A 21,457-nucleotide genomic window follows, 5' to 3' on the forward strand; every position below is an offset into this window, starting at 1 on the left:
AAACTTTTAAAATGCACTTATTAATCATGGTACGTTTTTTATTCGGTGTTTATATTACTTTTTAGAATAATATTAAAGTGTTAACCTGACTTGTGAAGCATAATTAAATTTATTTTATTTTATCATAGAAAATATATATTTTAAAATAAGTTTAAAAATTGATTTCTATTAAAATCGATTTTATAATTTGTATATATATAGTTTTATTTAAATTGTCATTGTTATAAAATTTGAAAAAACCCTAATCTATAACATGAATAGTAATTATTTTAATTCGTATGTAAAAATATTGGTTTCTTTTAAATATTAACTACATATTTGTTCTTTGGATCACTTTAAAGTTTTAAACCCAATTCATAATTTAAAAAAAATAAAGAATACATCCTCTAAAGTATTTAGTTAATTTTATATTATATACGAAAATGGTTTATTTAAAAAAAAATCTGGATATTTTTAAATAGAAAAACATTTAATCATATTAAAACACATCATAACTTATATCATATTCTTATCTGAAAAACAATATTAAATGTATAATCAGAGTATTAACTAATAAATTATTGCCTACAGCTCAACAATTTGATTGCTTAACATGGCTTAGTAAAATTATACGGGAGTTTCCTTTTGCATCAATTGTCATCCAGTATTGTAAAATATATAATTTAAAATTATTCGTTGATGTTCCGATCACATACGACTTAAAAGAAATTATACGTCAGATACTCATAAACAAAACTTCATAGAATTATTTTTGGCTTTTTTTTTATAATTCTTATAATCAAAATCTACATGAAACATTGTGTTACATTTCAAAATCTTAGGTTTGAATATTAAACAATTTATTAATCCAATAGATATTCATCGTTCTTAACTCCGATTGCGATTTTCCTATACAGTATAAGATTGTAGATCAACACTGGGCAGTATGGTTGCTATATATTTCCCGGATTTATATAAACTTGTGACACGTGTTGATCATTAGCCTCAATGATATAACACAATGTTTTTTTATATCCTGGTTGTAAAACAATACAGACAGTTCTTTGATCGGTCATTAAATACAATTAAACGCTTATAGACGTTTTTGTTTTTTTCCCCAAAATAAACTCGCGAAAATAATTAAAAATATTATTAGTGTAATTTATTTAATTACGGTTATTTCTTATTATACATTTTTAACGTATAACAATAGTTATTTTTACTGTATTTAAACGTTCAGATAGGCACATATTATATACATATTTTCTCTGCAAATGATATCCGAAAATATATGTCCTTTGTTCGTTTAATTAATTATTAAATAATTTAATAATAATCGATATTCAAACTGTAAATAGATATATGCGCTTTAGTCATTAATCATTATTTAATATTTTAATTACATAAATGCTGGACATAATTCGTTCATCGGTGTTACGAGTTTTCTCATTTCTTAACGATAAGACGAGCCAATATGTATGATATATCCCTACCTTACTAGACCTTAAACTTTGACTTACTAATGCTGACGTGCCACTGATTACTCAACAGTTGCAAACATAGTAACTGTCCGGCAAAAGAAATAGACTCTATAATATTTTAAATAATCAAATTGACAAAATTTTTTTTTATATATTTTTAAATATCGTGTTTAACAGTGCAGATGTTTATTATTCCAATATTATTATATATTTTATGAGTGACAACGATTAAAAGTGGTAACAGTAAACAATCTCAGACTTTGTATGGTAAGTCCATTGAATTTGTACTTCAATATGAATCCTATCATTATGTTAGACATCTGACAAATAATATAAAACAATTAAAACTAATCAAATATTTTTTAGCCAACAAATATTATTGTTTAAATAAGAAAAAATGTTTGTTTTAATCAACAAATTTTATTTTGTTTTTATTTAATAACGATAAACTTATTAAAAAAAAAAAAAACATTGCATCACTAATAATATCGTAAATAATTTATTTTAAAAATGAATAAATACATTTATATTATTGCTATAAATAATGCCGAAAACTGATAACAATATTGATAGTATGTTGATACTCAGACTGATAGAATTGATACTAAACAACATTTAAATTTACAATATATTCATATGATCAAATATAATAATATAATATCGCAAATATTGTTAAGAACCACTTTTTTAAATATGGATAAGGATTTTGGGTATTGATAGTTTAAAAAAAATGATCCACATACTGCTCGATTTCTAGAAAATTTAGATTCTATGTTTACAACGGCAGATAATAGCGAATGCGCATTTATTTTTCTTTTATTGTATTTTATTAAGAATTAAGAATTCAATAATTATTATGGTTATTAATTTATTATAGCTTACTTTAAATACTTTCCATACTTATTAGGTCGTATACACTTTAAAGTCCTTTTCATAATGCTGATTTTGCAAAAAAACTTACTCCTCTCTAAAGCTATGTTTCTTCAGTAAATTATAAATTATTCTCACTTTGATCTCTTTTCTGGTCCATTAAATATGAAAACTAAGTATCTGAAGTATCTCATTAAGTTCTGATACATTATATTGTTTTCTATAATCTTACCATTACATATATATATATATATTTATATATTATTACAAATTACCTACTGTAGTTTTATTTTTCATATCATACTATACCCAAATTTTCTGCTGAAAATCTATCGCGACCTACGTGTTTTCAACTCTTAAAGGATCAATAAGTAGTTCTAAAAAATCAAACTTTGTCTATTCCTTTATACTATAAAGTTTATAGGCTTAAAATGAATATAATTTTACAAATGTATTTATAATAATGAGGCCTACAGTGTACAAATTTTTCTTCTATGTCCATCTCATTTTATTTATAAACATGTTAGATTTAATTTAAGTGTATTATCCGTTATTAAAAATAAGGCTTATGTGTTCATCTATTCGTCGTGTTTAAATGAATAATTAAAAAAAATTTGTATAACTAAGTTTTAAAACAAATTACAGTATTTAAGATTTTTGGCTCAAGTTAATTTTTATGTATTGTTTAGAAGTTTTCTTCCTTGGTAATCTATTAGATAAAAATGCTTGTTTTTTTTATTATTATTCAAATTATATTTTAGATGCATCAAACATTTTGAAAAAGATTATTTTAATACGTATTCTGAATACTTTTTTTTAAACTTTCATTAAATAATACTGATAAATGGTTTTAAATTTGTGACAAACAGATTTTTCCGATAAATTTATTTATATATTTTTTTTACTTACTAATATTATTATTTATATTTTATTGTGATATAAAAACAATACTTCTTTGTTCTTAACCTTTATTTAATATTATATTATCTATAAATTTTAATTTACAACCATTCCAAAACTAGCATTAATTTTCAATAAAATATATTTAAAAGTATTAAAATTCATTTTTAACCATTTATTCAATACAAAATAAAAAAATTAGATAGCTTAGTTATTTTGATTTTAATAATGTGATCAGTTTCTAAAATAAATATCTTACAATTTGGCCTTTTTTTTTTGTCTTTGTTAGATAACCGTATTATCTTTGTGTAACATGTGCTAATGTGTGATGAATATATTCATCTCGTATTAATGATATTGAATAATGCACATTTATTCGTCTTGCTCAAATATTTTCCTTAAAATATAATACGATACCTATTATGTTTTTTTTCAATTTTATACATAATATCTATTCTTATTCTATAGGTATATGTTTTTGGAAACAGTTGAATTTTCAATAAACGTTGATCATATAATTACTTATCACTAATTACGATCTTCGATGACATTAAATATCTATTAGAACAGAACCGATCGTTACATTCAAATTAATTTGTATTGCCTATTAAGTTAATATAAAATTAAGGTAAACATTATTAAACAATAACAACTCGAATTTAAAGCATTTAATTATTATTAAATAAAAATAAAAACAATATAAATTATTGAACATTAAAATGATTAGTAGTAGGCTAATGATTAGACTAATGATATCTCTGATGTATGTGATTTCTTCTTAATACATTCGATATCCAAGAATAATTTTACTGTCAAAAACATTACGATATCGCTAAAAGTTTTATTTTTTTTCTTAACAGTCAAAAACGGTACAGAAAATATAATACAATTTATAACAGCCAATAAAAATAAATATTTACATCTAACACTCTAATCTTAAATAGTTTTCATGGATTGTGATATTGCTAGATAATACTATTACGTTTTGTAAATTTATACAGCTATAACATACAATTTGTGTAATATGTGTACTGAGTGATTTTTTTATCAAACAAAATATTATTTCAATACATATTAATCTTTTTGATATTGAATAATATTTTCACATAATTTCTAGTTAAAATACAACATTTTTTTTTTTAAATAATATTTTTTAATATTTTTTCTATCGTTATTGTTTATTAAGTTTTTACTTTTTTGAATAATAACATACATTTTTATTTCATATTCTAAAACTAAATATATTCCAGAATATTTCGATACGTCGAAATCGAAATTCTATCAAGGAGTTTACGATTTTTTTAAAGTTTACTCGAAATGCCCCGCAAAATTTTAGTCTATTAATCAGTTCACCTTAATTTCAAACACGTCTTACAACTCGCCAACTACTCGTCAAAATTTCAATATCAACAAAGAAACTCATTATTTTGAATTTCTACGATGTATTTACTATTAAATTATTAGAACTATTAATAAATATTTATAAATAAACTCATTATTTTGTGTTTATTATGGAAGGCGAGGAGATAACAAACCTGCGTGGCGGTGCTATAAAGTTTTCGCTCGCCGCAGCGGGGTTATAACAAACCACCACAAGTGCGTATTTAGGGGGCTGATATGAATGTTAAAACACCACTTTCGGCCGTATTTTGTTATATTTGATCAAACTCCAAAATTCCTCACGGAGTGCAAGAAATAATCATTCATAATAATTGTAGTTCTATTTTTCCCAGGTGATTTTTGTAAACAACGCATTAAATGTCCTATGCCCCTCTATCACAGTTCACAATTATAACTCTCCTCTAAATGTAAAAATATTTATTAGATAATATAGTTATTTTATATTAATTTTTTTTTCCCAATAGCTTTTTTTGATAATATTAAAATTAATTAATTTTTACTCATCATGTACCTAAACTACTTATGAATACTTTAAAATAATTACATAATAGTATTACTTTTCAACAGATTTTGAGATTATATGGATTTTAATAAACTAATTCATATGTTATTAATTAGTTTATAAAATATATGGATGGATTTCGTGAGAAAGTGGTTATCAGATTTTAAAATTTTTCCATCTTAGATAAATCAATTTCATTTGAAATTTTCTTGATTTAGTGTTATTTTGACTAGAAATTACGTAAAAATAATATTTTTAAAAATGCAGATTTTTAAATAATGATTTTCGTACGATAAAATAATCACCCTGTATATACCAAATATATTATCTTCATATCGTAGCTCATTAGTAAGAAATATATTTATTAATATTAACTTATTGTCGTAATGTTATTTTTACTTGACAATTATTTGTGTTTAATGTTTACTATTATATTATATTATTGTAAAAACGTATCAGTACTTGTTATTCTTTCTGACGAAAAGTTGTAAATAATAACATGAAAAAATGTCAGTTATAGGTAGTAGGTACACGATTATATAAAAATAAATATTAGTGATATAATTTCTAAATTTTAATATCGGTATCAATTTTTTAGTTTTTTATATATCGATAATCTCTAGAAAATAAGAACGATATCAATAATTAAATATTATGATATCTCTTTTTCTGTTGGCCAACATGATAAGCATTATCCATCCATTTACATGATTAAGAATAACCGTTAACCTCGTCCATCTTCAAGTACTACTTAAAAATTGCGTTGTACAACATTATTCCAAAATTAAAAGCAAATTTACAATCCTGATGATTGTTCGAAACATTATAATCATTACGAAGGTTAAATATTCTTTTTATATACTATATCTATTATAATATTGTATACACTATACAGTATAAACAAATTAACAAAAAATAAAACTTGCTCTATAATACGTAATACGCATACGGCATTCCGCATGCCGTATTATTCAGTGTACTGGTAATGTTTAGGATTTAGTGCATCAGGTAATAATTGCATTTTATATAAAAACGGTAATGAATAAAAATATAACCGAATTAATTGATAGTACTACCTTTATATTTCTATAAATTGAGATACATCGCAAATATTTTCGATATACTGATGTTGTTATTCATAAATCGCGGACATTCCCCCCCCCCAAATCAATATATTTGTGATGTAGACATCTTCATCTCATTTTTTTTTTTATATTATTTAATATTAAATTATTATTTTTTTTTTTGCTCATGGTCTAATATTTCCAACAATTTTCATAAATATAATAAATTATAGATATAATTTTTATCAACTGAACTACTTGAAACAATAAAATAATAGTAATACTTAAAAGATTTTTTAAATAAAAAATAACAGTACTAATATACTGTATTAGCTTGTTACATTTAAATCTAAAATTGTTACAAAAATCCAATGAATTTCTAGGTTGCCATTTTGTCAATAACTATGTAGCCGTAATATTATAAATTATTTGATTTGTTTAGATGTATTGAGATTACATTATTTTACAACCTCGCATCATTATGGACGAAGATATTTTAATTATTTATTAATTTTTAATCAGAGATCAAATATTTTTTTACAAAATGTATCATTTACATGTCAGAATTTTTAGTAATTTTTTATTAATTGTTCGTTATAAAATATATCGATGAGAAAATATCCGTTTACCATTATTCATTTGTACGTAAAACTTTCAAATACTCGTTAGACACTGTAAAAGTGTAAATTATTGGTGGCCAAATGGTCGACCGCGGTCAATCCGTCAGTAATTTGAAAGGATTTATATTTTTGTACGTACATTTATTGCTACGACTGTGATTTGCATAATAATTTTCATTAATAATTCAAAATGCCTGATATAACGGCAACTAATGAACATTAACGAGCAGTTTTTCTTCGTTTATCAGTCGTGAAAACTATACGCTAGCTTTTAATCGTCTAATAAACAAATACGCAATACCATGTTTTAACATTAAATTAATTTTTCATTTATATATTTATAGACTTATTTATTACCAACAATAATATTAAACACCTCTTATTCTTAACCCTTAAGCAATAATTATTGTATGTATTTCGTTTTAATTATAAACAAAATTATAATAAAATTACCACATTTATTTATTATGAATGCACGCAAAAATTATAAATATTTAATTATAAAATGAAGTAGTATGTAATCGAATGATCTTAAATTTTTTCGTTAAGCCACTCCTGATACACATTACACGACTATGTGTGACGATAATTTTTTTATTTATTTATTTATAGAGATAAACGCCCTAAGTTGGCTCAATTATAGAATTATAAATACATATCAAATAATAACATAACAAAATGCAATAACATAAATAACATATTATATACTGTATAGCAGCATTCAATTTAATAATAAGATTAGCTAAAATACGGTTAAACTTTAAATGTATAAGAATTGCGGAGCCGGTTAACTCATAATATACAGTAAATACTTACAAACAAAAGAAATCGAGTCCAGATTCATTTCCCGCCCTCAACATTGTTTCTAAGGGGTTATTTTACTCATAATTAGTACGGTAGTTTTTGGTATAAAATGTAGAACATGTTCATGAGTAATATCGAGGAACAATGAAAGAAATACGGAAATACGGTCTAAGAGAGAGAAACATACAATTTTGCCGCTAATTAATTTAGAGAGGAAAGATATTATGTCGGTTTTTTTTTTACGAATAAGACGATAATATTTTCATGCATTTAATTGTAACCGCTGTTTGCAACTCAAAATACACGTAAAAAACCTTGATTGCAATGAGAAGTTCGGACGGCGCCCTTGCGAATCAAAAAAATATCAAAAATATTACACACGTTCTTTAAAAATTAAAACGGTTACAAGCATGTTCCGCGAGTACTATCCACTGATCGTAGACGAGTCGTTCAAATTAAAAAGATCCATATTATACATACGCTTATGTTAAAAAATGTATTATTCAATTTTTTTTTTTTTTTACAATAACAATAATCATTTTGTAGGTAATACTCTTCACCGATTAAGTACAGCCGTTTCGTTATGGTTTACTGACACATTTTAAATATCGCAAAAAAAAAAAAAAAAGTACGCGAGTACTACGAAATGATTATAATATATTATTATGATAATTTTTTTTTTTTTTTTCGTTTTCCGCGACGCAGACGCGGGACGTTCGCAATCGAAGTGCGAACGTTGTGTGACAAGACGTCATATTGTGACGTTACAACAGTAACAGTAACAATGTCAATCGTTTTCATTAATGCAAAAAACGTGGACGGTGTGACGCGTAATAATATAACGCCGCTCGATGCCGTAATATAGCCAATATGGGACGGTGTACCTGCACATTTAATGATTTCACCGTGTACAATTAATACCATGGTTGTTATATGGTTGCTCGGCGGTCGTACGATATCGCTGTTATTATTTATAGCGCACGACGATGGTACAGGGGGAGTGCGTCGAAAACAATCAAACAGCCAAACGCCCTATACATTACAATTACGCGTTACGTACGTACAATTCGTCGGAACTTTAGGGTCAGTGAAACAGTGCACGGCATCCAAGGCGATTGGGATATACACAATGATGTGTTCGATGTGTTTTATTATTACTGCCGCGCACCATAACATCGCCGTTGCGTAATACGTTATACAGTATGTTTATCTTATACTCGCGGTTTAGTTACACGGTTGTACCTATCGCGTGCACGGGACACGTGAACCGGCGATTTTCGGCCGTTCCGTTCGACATTACACCCACGTGTCCCGCGGCGTATTTACCCGCCGACGAACGCGCTCCCGAGTCCCGATACGATATTCGTGTACCTGCTCGTGACACCGCGTGACACATAATTTCGAGCCACGTGTTTTCCGTTTTCTCTTGGACCCTCTTTTCTCACACTCGCCGTCATTCTCTCTCGCTCTCTCTCTCTCTCACTCTGCCCTCCCACTCTTGTGCACACACGGTCATTCGCCGAAACCGGGTGGACCGAGTGGACTGCGGCCCGACGTTGTCGTGTTCAGAAAAAAAAACCAAAAAAATCATCTAGATATACGTTCAGTTATGATGGATAGGGAATACGCTTTTTTAACTGAATTCAGATAAGATATATAAATATAATACGGTTATTATCTAAATGATAAAACGGATGTATTTAATTTTTAACTATCGTAATAACAATTAAAATATCGTTTTAAAATGATAAAATAAATACTAATATATTACCTATGCACAATAAAATATATATAATATAGTACAATTTATATAATAGTTATTATTAGTTATTAGTAATACTATTGATTTGTATATACATGTATACATGTACAATATTTTACTCGATGGCAATATACCTATAAAACGTAGTTCCATCTTACATAACATCATGATAAGTATACCATATGGAAAAGAGATAGTACTTAAACCTACGAAGGTATGTAGAACAAAGGCAGCCGACTTATATATTCGTAGTTTTGAATTCAGAGTTAAAAAGTATTTTAAACAAATGGTTTTATCTAAAACGGTTTGATCGATGTTCAAAATAATTTATATTTGGATTTAAAAAAAATCTATTACTTATGAGTTAGAATTAATAATAATAGTTGACTTTACTTCAGATAAATAAATAATTTATTATTTTGTATTTATAAAAAATTGATTTTTTTTTTTTAACTGAAAAAGGATATCAACGAGTTGCTTTAAACTTATTTAAAACAATTAAGAAACACTTTTAAACGTTTGTTTTATTTAATTTCAAAAAAAACCTGTGCATTTCCAACCAACATTTTTAGCGAATTGAGAAGACAATATATTATAATTATATTATACTTTTTATGATCAAAATTTAAATTTTGCCAAATTTTTAAATTTTATAACTTACAGCTTCGCAGGAGAATACCGTGATTCATTTATACGTAAGTTATCTTTTGCGATGTTCTCATATGTATACTTATATCTCGTAACTCGTATATTCTACCAACATAACTATCTATCATACCAAATGACTAAATGGATCGTAGCGCAACTAAATTTAGGTAGATACTTATTTATATGACACTGGACTTTTTCTTATACTGTGAATCTGTAAACTAAAAAATATCTTATTTTTATTACTAAAAAATCAAGATTTAACCTTAGACAAAATTTCACTTAAATCATATATATTTATGTATGTATATGTCGTGGGCATATAGGCAAATCAGACGTAGACGATAGTACGAGTAGTGGCGAGTACTATATAGGAAAGCAGCAATGTAAAACCAATCGGTGTTTATGTTTTTGAAAAAATATTAAATTTTCCAGCAAATGCCACCAAAAAACAACAAGTAATAAATAAAAATTAACAAAAGTTTGTAATTATAATACAGCCTTTTTATTCATTTTTTATACTTGTAGGTACTATTACATCTGATTAGTCATTACTTATATATATATTTATGATTTAAATTATAAAACAATAGTACCGATGAACACCAAATTAAACATATTTCCCACATGTTTTACATGTTTATAAATAATACATAGTTTTTTTTTTTATTTAAAATAACAATAAATAATTAATAAAAGAGATAGTTAAATTTTTAAAATAATACAATATGTTTCATTTTTATTATTTGCCTAACTCGAAATAGGCATTTGACTAAATGTCTAGGTGGATAGAAAAATTGCATAACAATTAAATTCTTTGACTACATGCCTATGACATATATATCACTCTGTATTAGAATAGGTACCGTATAGGATAAATAAATACAAAAATACAATTAACTATACTTTTAATATGATTAAAACTTGCATTCTTAACATTTTTGATTTATAAAACAATTATTAATCGTAAGTACTTATAACCCGACCAATTCACTGGGCAACCGTTAATAATTGAAAATAACAGTGGTCCGAAAACTATATTGTATTCTCACTTTATACCTTAATCCGTGGGTTTATTATTTTTTTTCTAATATAATATGGTTCTCGGATCAATCGTTTTCAAATTTTTACGATTACTTGAGTGCCAATAGGAATTCAACAAGTTAAATTTACCGTCTATACACCATACTGCATGCCATAATATAGGTTCGATTTATTATGATGATATTATGTCCAAGTATTTTTGATTAAAAATCGTTAATTTTTTTTCATCAACTCGATTATAATAAATGTCCATTTTGACTTAGAGTACGGTACAACATTTTGTATATGCAATCTTTTACTATTATTGATAAGTACCAGCTTGAGCGAGTTAACCAAAGTTATGTGTATTTATTTAAATAGCGGAATGATGCCCTTATTCACACTATTGTCTATGATACTCTTCTTTTCTATTGATATAGTAATATTACATTATTTTTGTCAAAAATAATCTATTTGGACTTAGATCCTCCAGTATCTATAATTGAGCAATGTCCATTTTCTTTTCTTTAAAAGGAACTTCCACCGTTCCCATGACTTTTCCTCTCCTATCTATCCTACGCGTGTTATTAAATGTTACTATTATTAAAATTATTTCATTATCGTTTTTACTATTTTTATTGTTAATTAGATAAATATTTTGAATCGGTTTGAAATTGTTAACATACATAATATACATATATATTAATATATGCAATAATAATAACCTGCAAACTTCAATAATAATGTAATTTTATATTTAATTAATGATTATAATAAGTTATTATCAATAACTTTGTATACTCACTGGCTCACAATAATGTAATCTATATTATAGTTACAGAAATGTCCACCACCGTTAAAACACCCCTTCTCTTAAACGTCACGCCGAATTTCGAACCCCTCCACACTCGTTCCAGCATCAGTTGTATATAAGTAGCTAGCCGACTTCTACGACCACGCACACGCATCACGGCCGAATCTTGAACTGCTGCATTGGCTAATAACGAGCGGCCGTTCACGGTATACCTGTTCGCTATTCATAACCAGGTAAAATTATCATATTTTTAACAAATATTTTATAATGTATCGTTTCTAGAAAATTATTACCAATTCAAATCACGTTCTGGCTGTGAGACGCATGTCTTAAATTATTCAATTGTTATCTTACCAGGCCTACTGGAAAACCCATACTGTTATCCGAGTTTATACGATCATATTATTATAGTACCATTATCCGCATGTGTATGTATACGTATATTGTATATGTAACCTAGAGATGTATGATTTCAGAAATGTATAAAATTTAAAAATTTGACTTTTTATTTTAAGTACAGCCTTAACTTGAACATTGGTATCATAAAAATTAGAAATATTTTTTTATTAAATTCAGGGATATATTTCACTAGTTTGACTTTGTTAATTATTTATTTATATATTTTGATTTTTTTTAAATAAACAAGATTCTTTTATATTAATCATACGTAAACAAAATATACATCAACAAAATCATTAAAATATTGTTCTTATGAAATTTCTAGTATCCGGAATTTTCATTTAAAAAATTTATAAAATAGAAATTTCTTACAAACATCTTGAGTTCTTGAATAAATACAATAATAATATCGTGGTCCAAAAATAACGTGGATGCAGGATGGAGCATCATCGAGAAACTTTCCGACATTAAATCTCATCATAGATCAAACCTATTATGTACCAGCAATCAGCATATATATATATTATTGTATTACTTTAACAAAGCAAAATTATATTGTTTTAGAGTCAACATATTAACCTGGCTTACCTAACTGTTAATCGATAGTTGATCAAATTTCAATTAAAAGCAATATTATAAACTATGCAAGTATTAGTGTATTACTGTTAAAATGAACTGTTTTCTTTTTTGAAATTTTCACCAATAAGGATCGCTATTCACCAATTTTGACGGCTTTTAAAATATTTTGATGGACAACGAATGATAATAATAATAATATGTTACATCACCCAGCCCAATAACTTTTAATCGTGACAATCGAAATTCTTAAATTCCCAACTGGAATGGGGAAAATCGTTTTTACATGATACGTCTATCATTAAAATTATTATAAAATCATGTAAAATCCTATAAACGTTGTTAATACGTCTGATGATTATTACCTTGAGTATAATATATTATAATAATATTGTAAATTTCAATCTGTTGCAATGTATATACCTAGTATGCAACCGTTTTATGTTACAGGAAACACTGTTAATATTATCCGTTGTAGTAATGCGTTGTTAAGACTAGTTTTAAATTTAATTAAAAATATTTGATTTTTAAATTATTTTTATTTATTTATTAATTCAACACAAATCATAAACGAAAGACGAGAATTTCGATTGTAAACTACAAACATTTTCAATCAATTTATAAATTTTACTGTATACATATCACGTGACAACGTACGTATACATTATTACACGTGTTTGAACGAAAATAAACTCAAGTTATAATTACACAACACTTCTCTGCTATACTGTTTTTTTTTATCGTAGGTAGTGATTCTAAGGCAACCAATTTTTTTCAATTGAAACTTGAATTTATTGTTTATTTTATATTTTAAAAGAAAACTGAATCTAAATTTATATGGAATATTATACCGGTATTACAGAATTTTATACATTTCAGACGAATTATTTATTATGATAAACTTTTATGAGCAATATAAATTACTACTATACTAGGTAGTTGTTTTCACTAAAAGAATGATAAGCCATTGTTCCATTAAAAATTAGAATTTTTAATTTTGGAAAAAGGTGAATTTTAGTGTATCGATAAATGTTAAAAAGAAATAATTTAAATTGTGTATAAAATTAAAAATTAAAAAAAAGTTAACATTGAAAAATGTAGTCACTTACTGTATTTAATACTCATATTATACTAGGGTAATATATAGTTACATTTTTATTTTATATAAATGCTTTGACATTTTTAACACAAATTAAATAAATTACAAAAATTAATGAAAACATGTAGCATTAAGTTGACGTTTCAAACAAAAAAACGTTCTACAGTTGATTAATTGATGTATATTATACTGTACTGTCTGTACTAGAAAAAAGTTAAGTAACTGTTCACTGGACTTCGGAGAAAACACGGTGAAGTCTCACAATTTGTATCTTTACTGGGTACCTATCCAAAGTATTAAATTGAATAAAAATGTATTATATTATACATTATAATGACCGTCATATTATAATATTATTTGAATAAAACAATATACCTTACTTAGAGACGATGGGGATAGGTTTCTAATTTTTTCTTTCTAAAAACGACGACTCAAATTAACTTTAAATTGTAATACACTAAATTTGAACATTTGATAGCTTAAGTAGTATAGATAATATCTAATAATACAAAAACAGTAGATAAGCAAATACACAAAAAGAATTGACGGTTTATGCATCAAACAAAAAGTTAAATGAGACGTAACAATAAAACTTAAAAACTACTTCAAACATATAATCTAACTATGTAAACAAGATAACATAATATATTGTACAATGTAATAAGTGGTAAATATCATATACTTTTCACATACATATTAAATACGCATATATATTATTTAAGTGTTAAATTTAACTAAAATAGTGAAAAATCAAATCTTAACTCATTTCTAATCTTTGTGGTTATTACACGATCCATTATAATATAGTCCTGTCGCCTGTTAACGATATAAATCCATTTGTTGTATTATTTTTATACTGATAGGTACTGTTATACGAGTATCTAAACATATACAATGCACATGTATTTAATAATATATTCGTGTATTATGCGACTCTATAAAATTATATTTTCACATGAGCTCATCGTAAATGTGTATTACAATACTCTAAATTAGTCCAAACTTAAATGTTTATAATTAAAACAATTATTTGTTAAGAATTTGATTTTTATATGATAGTTTAAGATAAGATTAGAAAATTATTACCTATTGTATAAGATGATAATTACAATTATAAATTTAAAAAAAGTTTAATAAAAGTTAACAATAACTTTGATGAAAATAAAAATAGTATAATAACTTGTATTTTGTTGTCAAAATGTAGTGTTATATAGTGTTTAATTAAATCCAATATTTTGCGAAAAACATTTCATTTATCATTATAATAAAACTTGACTTTTTAACATTTATATTAAGTGTAAACATAGGCATTTAACGTTAATTTTATGCATGTTAAAACACTATACGAGAAAAGTAAGAACCAAGTATTAATTGTTAAAAAATAAGTTAATCTAATCTGTGATAATAGGAAAATGGCAAATTTTTATAATCTTGAATAACAGGATTGTGACGTTTCATAATACGAGATGATCTCGTAAAACAGGAAAATACTACAATTTGTTCACGCGCCCATTTGCGGGCCAAGTGTTGAATGCTCTCGCCATATACATATGATAATTTAATATACGTTACCACCGCCCAAAACCAAAATTCTTATGTTGAAAATGTTTTAAATACGACTTATTTATTATAGGTAATTATATAATATGGTATTCTTTTTACAGGTCGTAAAACAGTAATTATGACTATCGCCGTCCATTGGTTTAGAAACGGCTTAAGGTTGCATGACAACCCAGCCTTGGTTGAAGCTCAAAACAATGCCGAAAGTCTTGTTACTCTGTTCATTTTTGATGAAACAACGTTCAGTAAGTCGATCAATAAAGTAATAATTCGTTAAGTAATAATTATACACGGAATATGTATATCACGTACTAATATTGTGTTTTCATACAAAATATAAATATTTAAAATTCAAATCATTACCTACTACAACTGTTATAATATCACTGATCGCATAATAATTCAGTAAATTGTATATAATATAATAGTGGCATTAGTAAATCAGTGATCACATTATAGTCTATTAAATTATTAAATGAGTCATGAATATTTGTTTTTATTAACAATCCAAAATCTATTACTACCGGTATACACGATAAATAATATATAGTTATTCAAAACTATTTAAAAAGGTACACATATGAATAATTAATAATATTATAAGACATATCAAAAAATGCAATTAAATGTACGATACAAATAACTATAAGAATTGTTGTTTTAGCCATACATAGGTAATTAAAAAAAAAATGGGTACTTACCATATTTTTTAGTAGAATTTATTGTTTAAACGGTTAATACATTATTGGCTTTCGTTAAATAACCGTTTGGTTTTGTTTTTCATTAGACGTTAATGACATGTTTAGTATCGTAATATGATTAAATTTCTTTTGCAAAAATTATTTTGTGTAAATAGTGTAGTATTTTGTATTACAATATTAACAGTTATATAGTGCAAATAGAGATTTAGAATATAAATCTTAACTTTTTTTTTAATAAGATTAGTTTTTTGTTCATTTTTTAAATAAAAATGTTAATTTATAATCTTATCATTTAAAATTGCAAATCAAAATTGAAATATCTTATAATTTAAGTGTCAACCTTACATACACTCTTTGTTTACTATACCTCATTTAAATCGTTGTACAGGTATATGTATGAATAAAATGTTGTAAGTTAAATATTTATACCTGTTAATTCTTGATAAAATAACTAATATTGTACATATTTAACTTAACCTAATATTTTGTATTATGCATTTTGTTTATTTAGATGCAAAATGGTATGGGTATAATCGAATGCGTTTTCTTCTGGAAAGTTTAAAAGACCTGAATAATAATTTAACTTTGCTTGGAGGACATTTGTATATACTTCAAGGAACCCCAGTTAAAATATTTCAAGTAATAAAAGAAAAGATAGGCCTAGATTTTATTTCTTTTGAACAGGTATCATTTTTATTATTATTATTATTATATCATTTATTGATGAACATATTTATTTGAGTAATATTAAAAAAATCTTGGAAATTCATAATTTTAGGATTGTGATCATATTGGTAAAAATCGTGATGATAAGGTGAAGACGTTTTGTAATGAAAATGAAATAAAATACATTGAGAAAGTTTCACATACACTGTGGAATCCAAAATTAGTAATCGAAAAAAACGGCGGAGTACCTCCATTCACTTATAAACAGTTCCAAGTGAGTAGTTAATGATGTTAATAATATTTTTTTTACAATAAATAATTATGCACATCCAATTTGTTAGAATACAGTGAACAAAATTGGTCAACCTCCAAAACCAGTAGGTAATATTGATTGGTTAAGTACAATTTTTGAAGAACTTCCTACTTCTGTTCTAGACGAATTTAAGGTATTTTCATTTAAAAAATGTATAATAATCATGTTAGTATCTAAATTTAATATATTTAAATATTTTATTTTTTTATCATTTTTTTTTTATCACTGATTACTCATGGCATTAATTAATTTTAAGGTCTTACACAATCCAACTCCGGACACTTTTGGAATTTATCCAGAATTTCCAGAAAATTTAACATCTTCACATCGCTGGTACGGTGGTGAGACTAGAGCTTTAGAACAGTTGAAAGAACGACTTAAATATGAAAAAGAAGCATTCGTTAATGGGTTTTACTTGCCAAACCAAGTAAATCCTGACCTTTTGAGCTCATCTTCCAGCCTCAGTGCCGCTTTACGATATGGATGCTTATCCATAAGAAAGTAATGAATATGATTTTAGAAACAAAATATATTAGTTTCTAAATGTATACAATGATTTATTGTTAGGTTTTACTGGGATCTTTCAAAACTCTTTATCAAAGAATTCGAAGGAGATTTATTACCTCAGTACAGCGTGACCAGCCAACTCATTTGGAGAGATTACTTTTATACTATGTCTATTGATAACAAAAACTTCGGCCAGATGGAAGATAATCCAGCGTGCATTTCAATACCTTGGAACGATATTAATATTCCGGAAAATAAAAAAATGTTGGAATGTTGGAAATCCGGCAAAACTGGATATCCTTTCATCGACGCTGGAATGAGACAATTGATGCAGGTGCTAACATTTAACTGTTTCGCGTATTTTAATTTACCTGCTCATATTATAGAAATATCATTTTCCGTTTCACACCATTCTCGTTGTTTTTCTAGGAAGGATGGGTTCATCACGTGGTACGAAATTCGTTAGCGTGTTTTTTAACAAGAGGTGATCTATGGATTAGCTGGGTTGAAGGGTTGAATCATTTTATGAAGTATTTGCTTGATGCTGATTTTTCTGTGTGCGCCGGTAATTGGATTTGGGTGTCAAGCTCTACATTTGAACAACTTTTGGACTGCCCTTTGTGCGTTTGCCCGGTAAATTACGGCTTAAGGCTTGACCCGTCTGGTGAATACATTAAGTAAGATCGTTAAATAAGGACATTTTCAAAATAAACATCTATATTAATCTCGTATTCACAGACGATATATTCCTGAATTAAAAAACATGCCCATTGAATATCTGTACGAACCGTGGAAGTGTCCTGAATCAGTTCAAAAACAGGTGGGATGCATTATTGGCAAGGACTATCCAAATTGCATTGTCAACCATATAAAAGTTTCTCGAGGAAACAGAAAGGTATACAAATCTATTCGTTTAGACAAGTCTTTTACGGGCAGTTAAAGTCTGCCGATTCTCGTAATCTCAATCACTTATAAATGTGCAATTTACTTGTAAAATTTTGCGTGTTTTAAACAAAGTTCTTTCTCGCACGGCATGTATTGTCTTTAAATAAAATATAAAATATTAATTATAATACATCGGTCTTCCCTCTAAAAATGTGAATAAAATTTTTTTTTATATCATACTGTACATTTATATTAATAAATAAATTGTTGTATTGAAGATATATCTAAGCATCTATTTATTACGTAATTTAGAAATTAATGATAATTATTTTAATGAAATACAATATTATATAATCAATTTTACAATATTTTTAAATTATTTTAATTTTAGAAAATGCTGGCATTACGCGTTTCGATGACAAACGAGCACATGGTACCACATTGCTGTCCTTCAGACCGCGAAGAAGTTCAAAAATTTATGTTCCTTCCTGATGAATGCATGCAACAACTGCTTCCTTTGGACAACGAAGATAGTGAAATGTATGATTTCTACAAATGTAATTGAATCATAGAAGAAATTATTAACTATAAGCCCACGCTATTCCTGCGCAGTACGATTCCGTTTTGTTTCTCATAACAACTATTTATTAAATACTTTATAAGATATTATGTCAAAATATTTTTTTTGCCTCTACGATAAGTCTTATAAGTCACACTTAATATTTTTACTATTCTACCTATTATAATTATGTGTGTTCATATACTACTTTAATTATTTTTATTACTTAGTCGTGTAGTTGTGTTACAACCTATTAGTGTTAAATTACTTATTTATTATTATAGAATGGTACAAATGACATAACAAAATATAACGATAAAAATTAATTTAAGTAAATTACTAAACACGTATATTAGGTGTGTATAATTCTAAAATTAAGGGATACTAGTTTAAATTTTGAAAACACTTCATCACTCAATCGAATAACATATTAATTGTTTTGATATACTATTAGTTTTGAATTTACAATTTAAATTGCATTTTTCTTGGTGAATAGACAATATAGATTTTTAAAAATAATAATATTCATACAATATTTTAACTAAAAATATAATAATATAATAATTGCTTTCATACAAATAATATATATATATATATTAAACGATATTCATAAATAGTACATGTATTATCCATATAAGTCTTTTAATTTTAATATTAATGTTTTTAGAATTCACATATTAAAAATGTTTATAGTATAGAATTAACAGAAATGTTCTATAGATAACTATATTTCTATACAAGTATATACGGAAATATTATCCTATATTTGTAAAATGTAATTATTGTTTCTTTTTCCACGATATATATTTAATATTAAAACATGTATTTATCATTAAGTATCTTAAAAAGAAATTACCATCATTATTTAAACTTAACTAATTTTTATTACTTCCTCCTACTCTGTCAATTTTAGATTATCGCTTAGTTTTATTTTATATATAAAATATTATTATTTATGTGATCAAATCTACCTACTTACAATATTCGTGTAGATATTCATTATTATAAGTGTAACCTAATTATTTATATAAAATGGAATTTTTATCTGATTGTTTTAAATTTTAAATCCTCATTTTTCAGTAGTATCAATAGTATTCAAATTATTTAATAAATATATAACATTTATGTAGTGATATAACACCGCAGTGCTTATTATCAACGTACATCGAATCCCTTTTCTATCATTATTAGTACGTCTGTATTAATTATTTGAAATCGACCGTTACTATAAAACGAGTATGTCACGGTCGAACGGTTAACAATGCGTTGTGTGAATACTAAGTACTAACTACCGGTCACTATTGTACGTCGAGGCCTACGAACCTATAATATGATCTAATCATCTAAAACAGTCAATTGTACAGTCACTGATCATCAATAAATATTAATTGTTATATTAATAGTAATAAAAGTATATTGAATAAATGAGGTTAAAGAATAATATTATGTTGTTAACGTTCCTTGATAGTTCGATATTCTAAAACATTAGACGTATGGTCTATTGGTCCATCTTAATTTGAAACAGTAGACAATAATTACACTCGATATAGTCAAATGTACTTTTTAACTATTTATTCCTGTTGCAAAAAAATTTTATATTTAATCTAATTAATTTTTCAAAAACTACTTATTGAAGTATAACTTGAAGCAGTGTGCAAACTGCTGTTATAGAAATAATTAATCGTTTACAAATTCGAATGTACATAAACAAAATAAGTTGAAATAACTACGAACTTTTACGAACTTGGTTCGTCGAACCTGTTTCCTCATCCATCCTGATTGAAATCAGTATTTGATCACATTTATTTGATTTATGCGGCCATATACTAAAATATTTTATACCTTGTAAACTTTATTTTTATCAAATATATTCAATTCAAAACAAAAACCACTAAAAAATTATACTAAGATTTATTTATCTTTTTTCTGTAGTTTTATATTTGTTGCAAGTCACGCGTAAACCGCGTTAACTATCTTTTGTCGGTGGTGTCGGGGGTTTTGTACGACTGCAATTATAATAGGTCAGTAATAAGTATAACATAATAAAATTGTTTTTATATGTTCAAGGAGTACTATGCAGACGCTACACCTCTCTAAAGCTCCACATATATGCATCGATCATTATGTAAATGTATTAAGAATTTATTCATATAATATCACGAAGAACGATCTTTAAGACTGGTTATGAAAGACTAAAAACTAAAAACTTGAAATATTATGTCATTCCTTAACACTCGAATATCTAGGTATCTACTACTTGTCTACCTACTAAAAAGAGTAAGAATAAGTTATGAGTCACCAGTAACGAAAACGTCGTCTTCGTA

General features: G+C 26.1%; 1 protein-coding gene across 1 annotated transcript; it reads left to right on the plus strand.

Moving 5' to 3' along the window:
* Window positions 1-1,530: 1,530 nt before the first annotated feature.
* Window positions 1,531-19,566, plus strand: LOC113555856 (cryptochrome-1). Its single transcript, XM_026960426.1, has 11 exons — window positions 1,531-1,727; window positions 11,890-12,101; window positions 15,607-15,747; window positions 16,715-16,887; window positions 16,982-17,143; window positions 17,211-17,315; window positions 17,439-17,683; window positions 17,750-18,023; window positions 18,119-18,366; window positions 18,428-18,584; window positions 18,966-19,566. The coding sequence occupies exons 3-11, from the start codon at window positions 15,624-15,626 to the stop codon at window positions 19,137-19,139; spliced, it is 1,662 nt and encodes a 553-aa protein (XP_026816227.1). The 5' UTR covers window positions 1,531-1,727; window positions 11,890-12,101; window positions 15,607-15,623; the 3' UTR covers window positions 19,140-19,566.
* Window positions 19,567-21,457: the final 1,891 nt, after the last annotated feature.

This window comes from Rhopalosiphum maidis, chromosome 1, assembly GCF_003676215.2.
Source record: "Rhopalosiphum maidis isolate BTI-1 chromosome 1, ASM367621v3, whole genome shotgun sequence".
NCBI classification, from domain to species: domain Eukaryota; kingdom Metazoa; phylum Arthropoda; class Insecta; order Hemiptera; family Aphididae; genus Rhopalosiphum; species Rhopalosiphum maidis.

What these genes read in the sequence shown, in the direction of transcription:
- LOC113555856 (XM_026960426.1), top strand. Translation starts at nt 15,624, where the DNA reads ATGACTATCGCCGTCCATTGGTTTAGAAACGGCTTAAGGTTGCATGAC. An exon ending in CTGTTCTAGACGAATTTAAG is followed by an intron (nt 17,316 to 17,438) that starts GTATTTTCATTT and finishes ATTAATTTTAAG; the next exon opens with GTCTTACACAATCCAACTCC. An exon ending in GGATGCTTATCCATAAGAAA is followed by an intron (nt 17,684 to 17,749) that starts GTAATGAATATG and finishes ATTTATTGTTAG; the next exon opens with GTTTTACTGGGATCTTTCAA.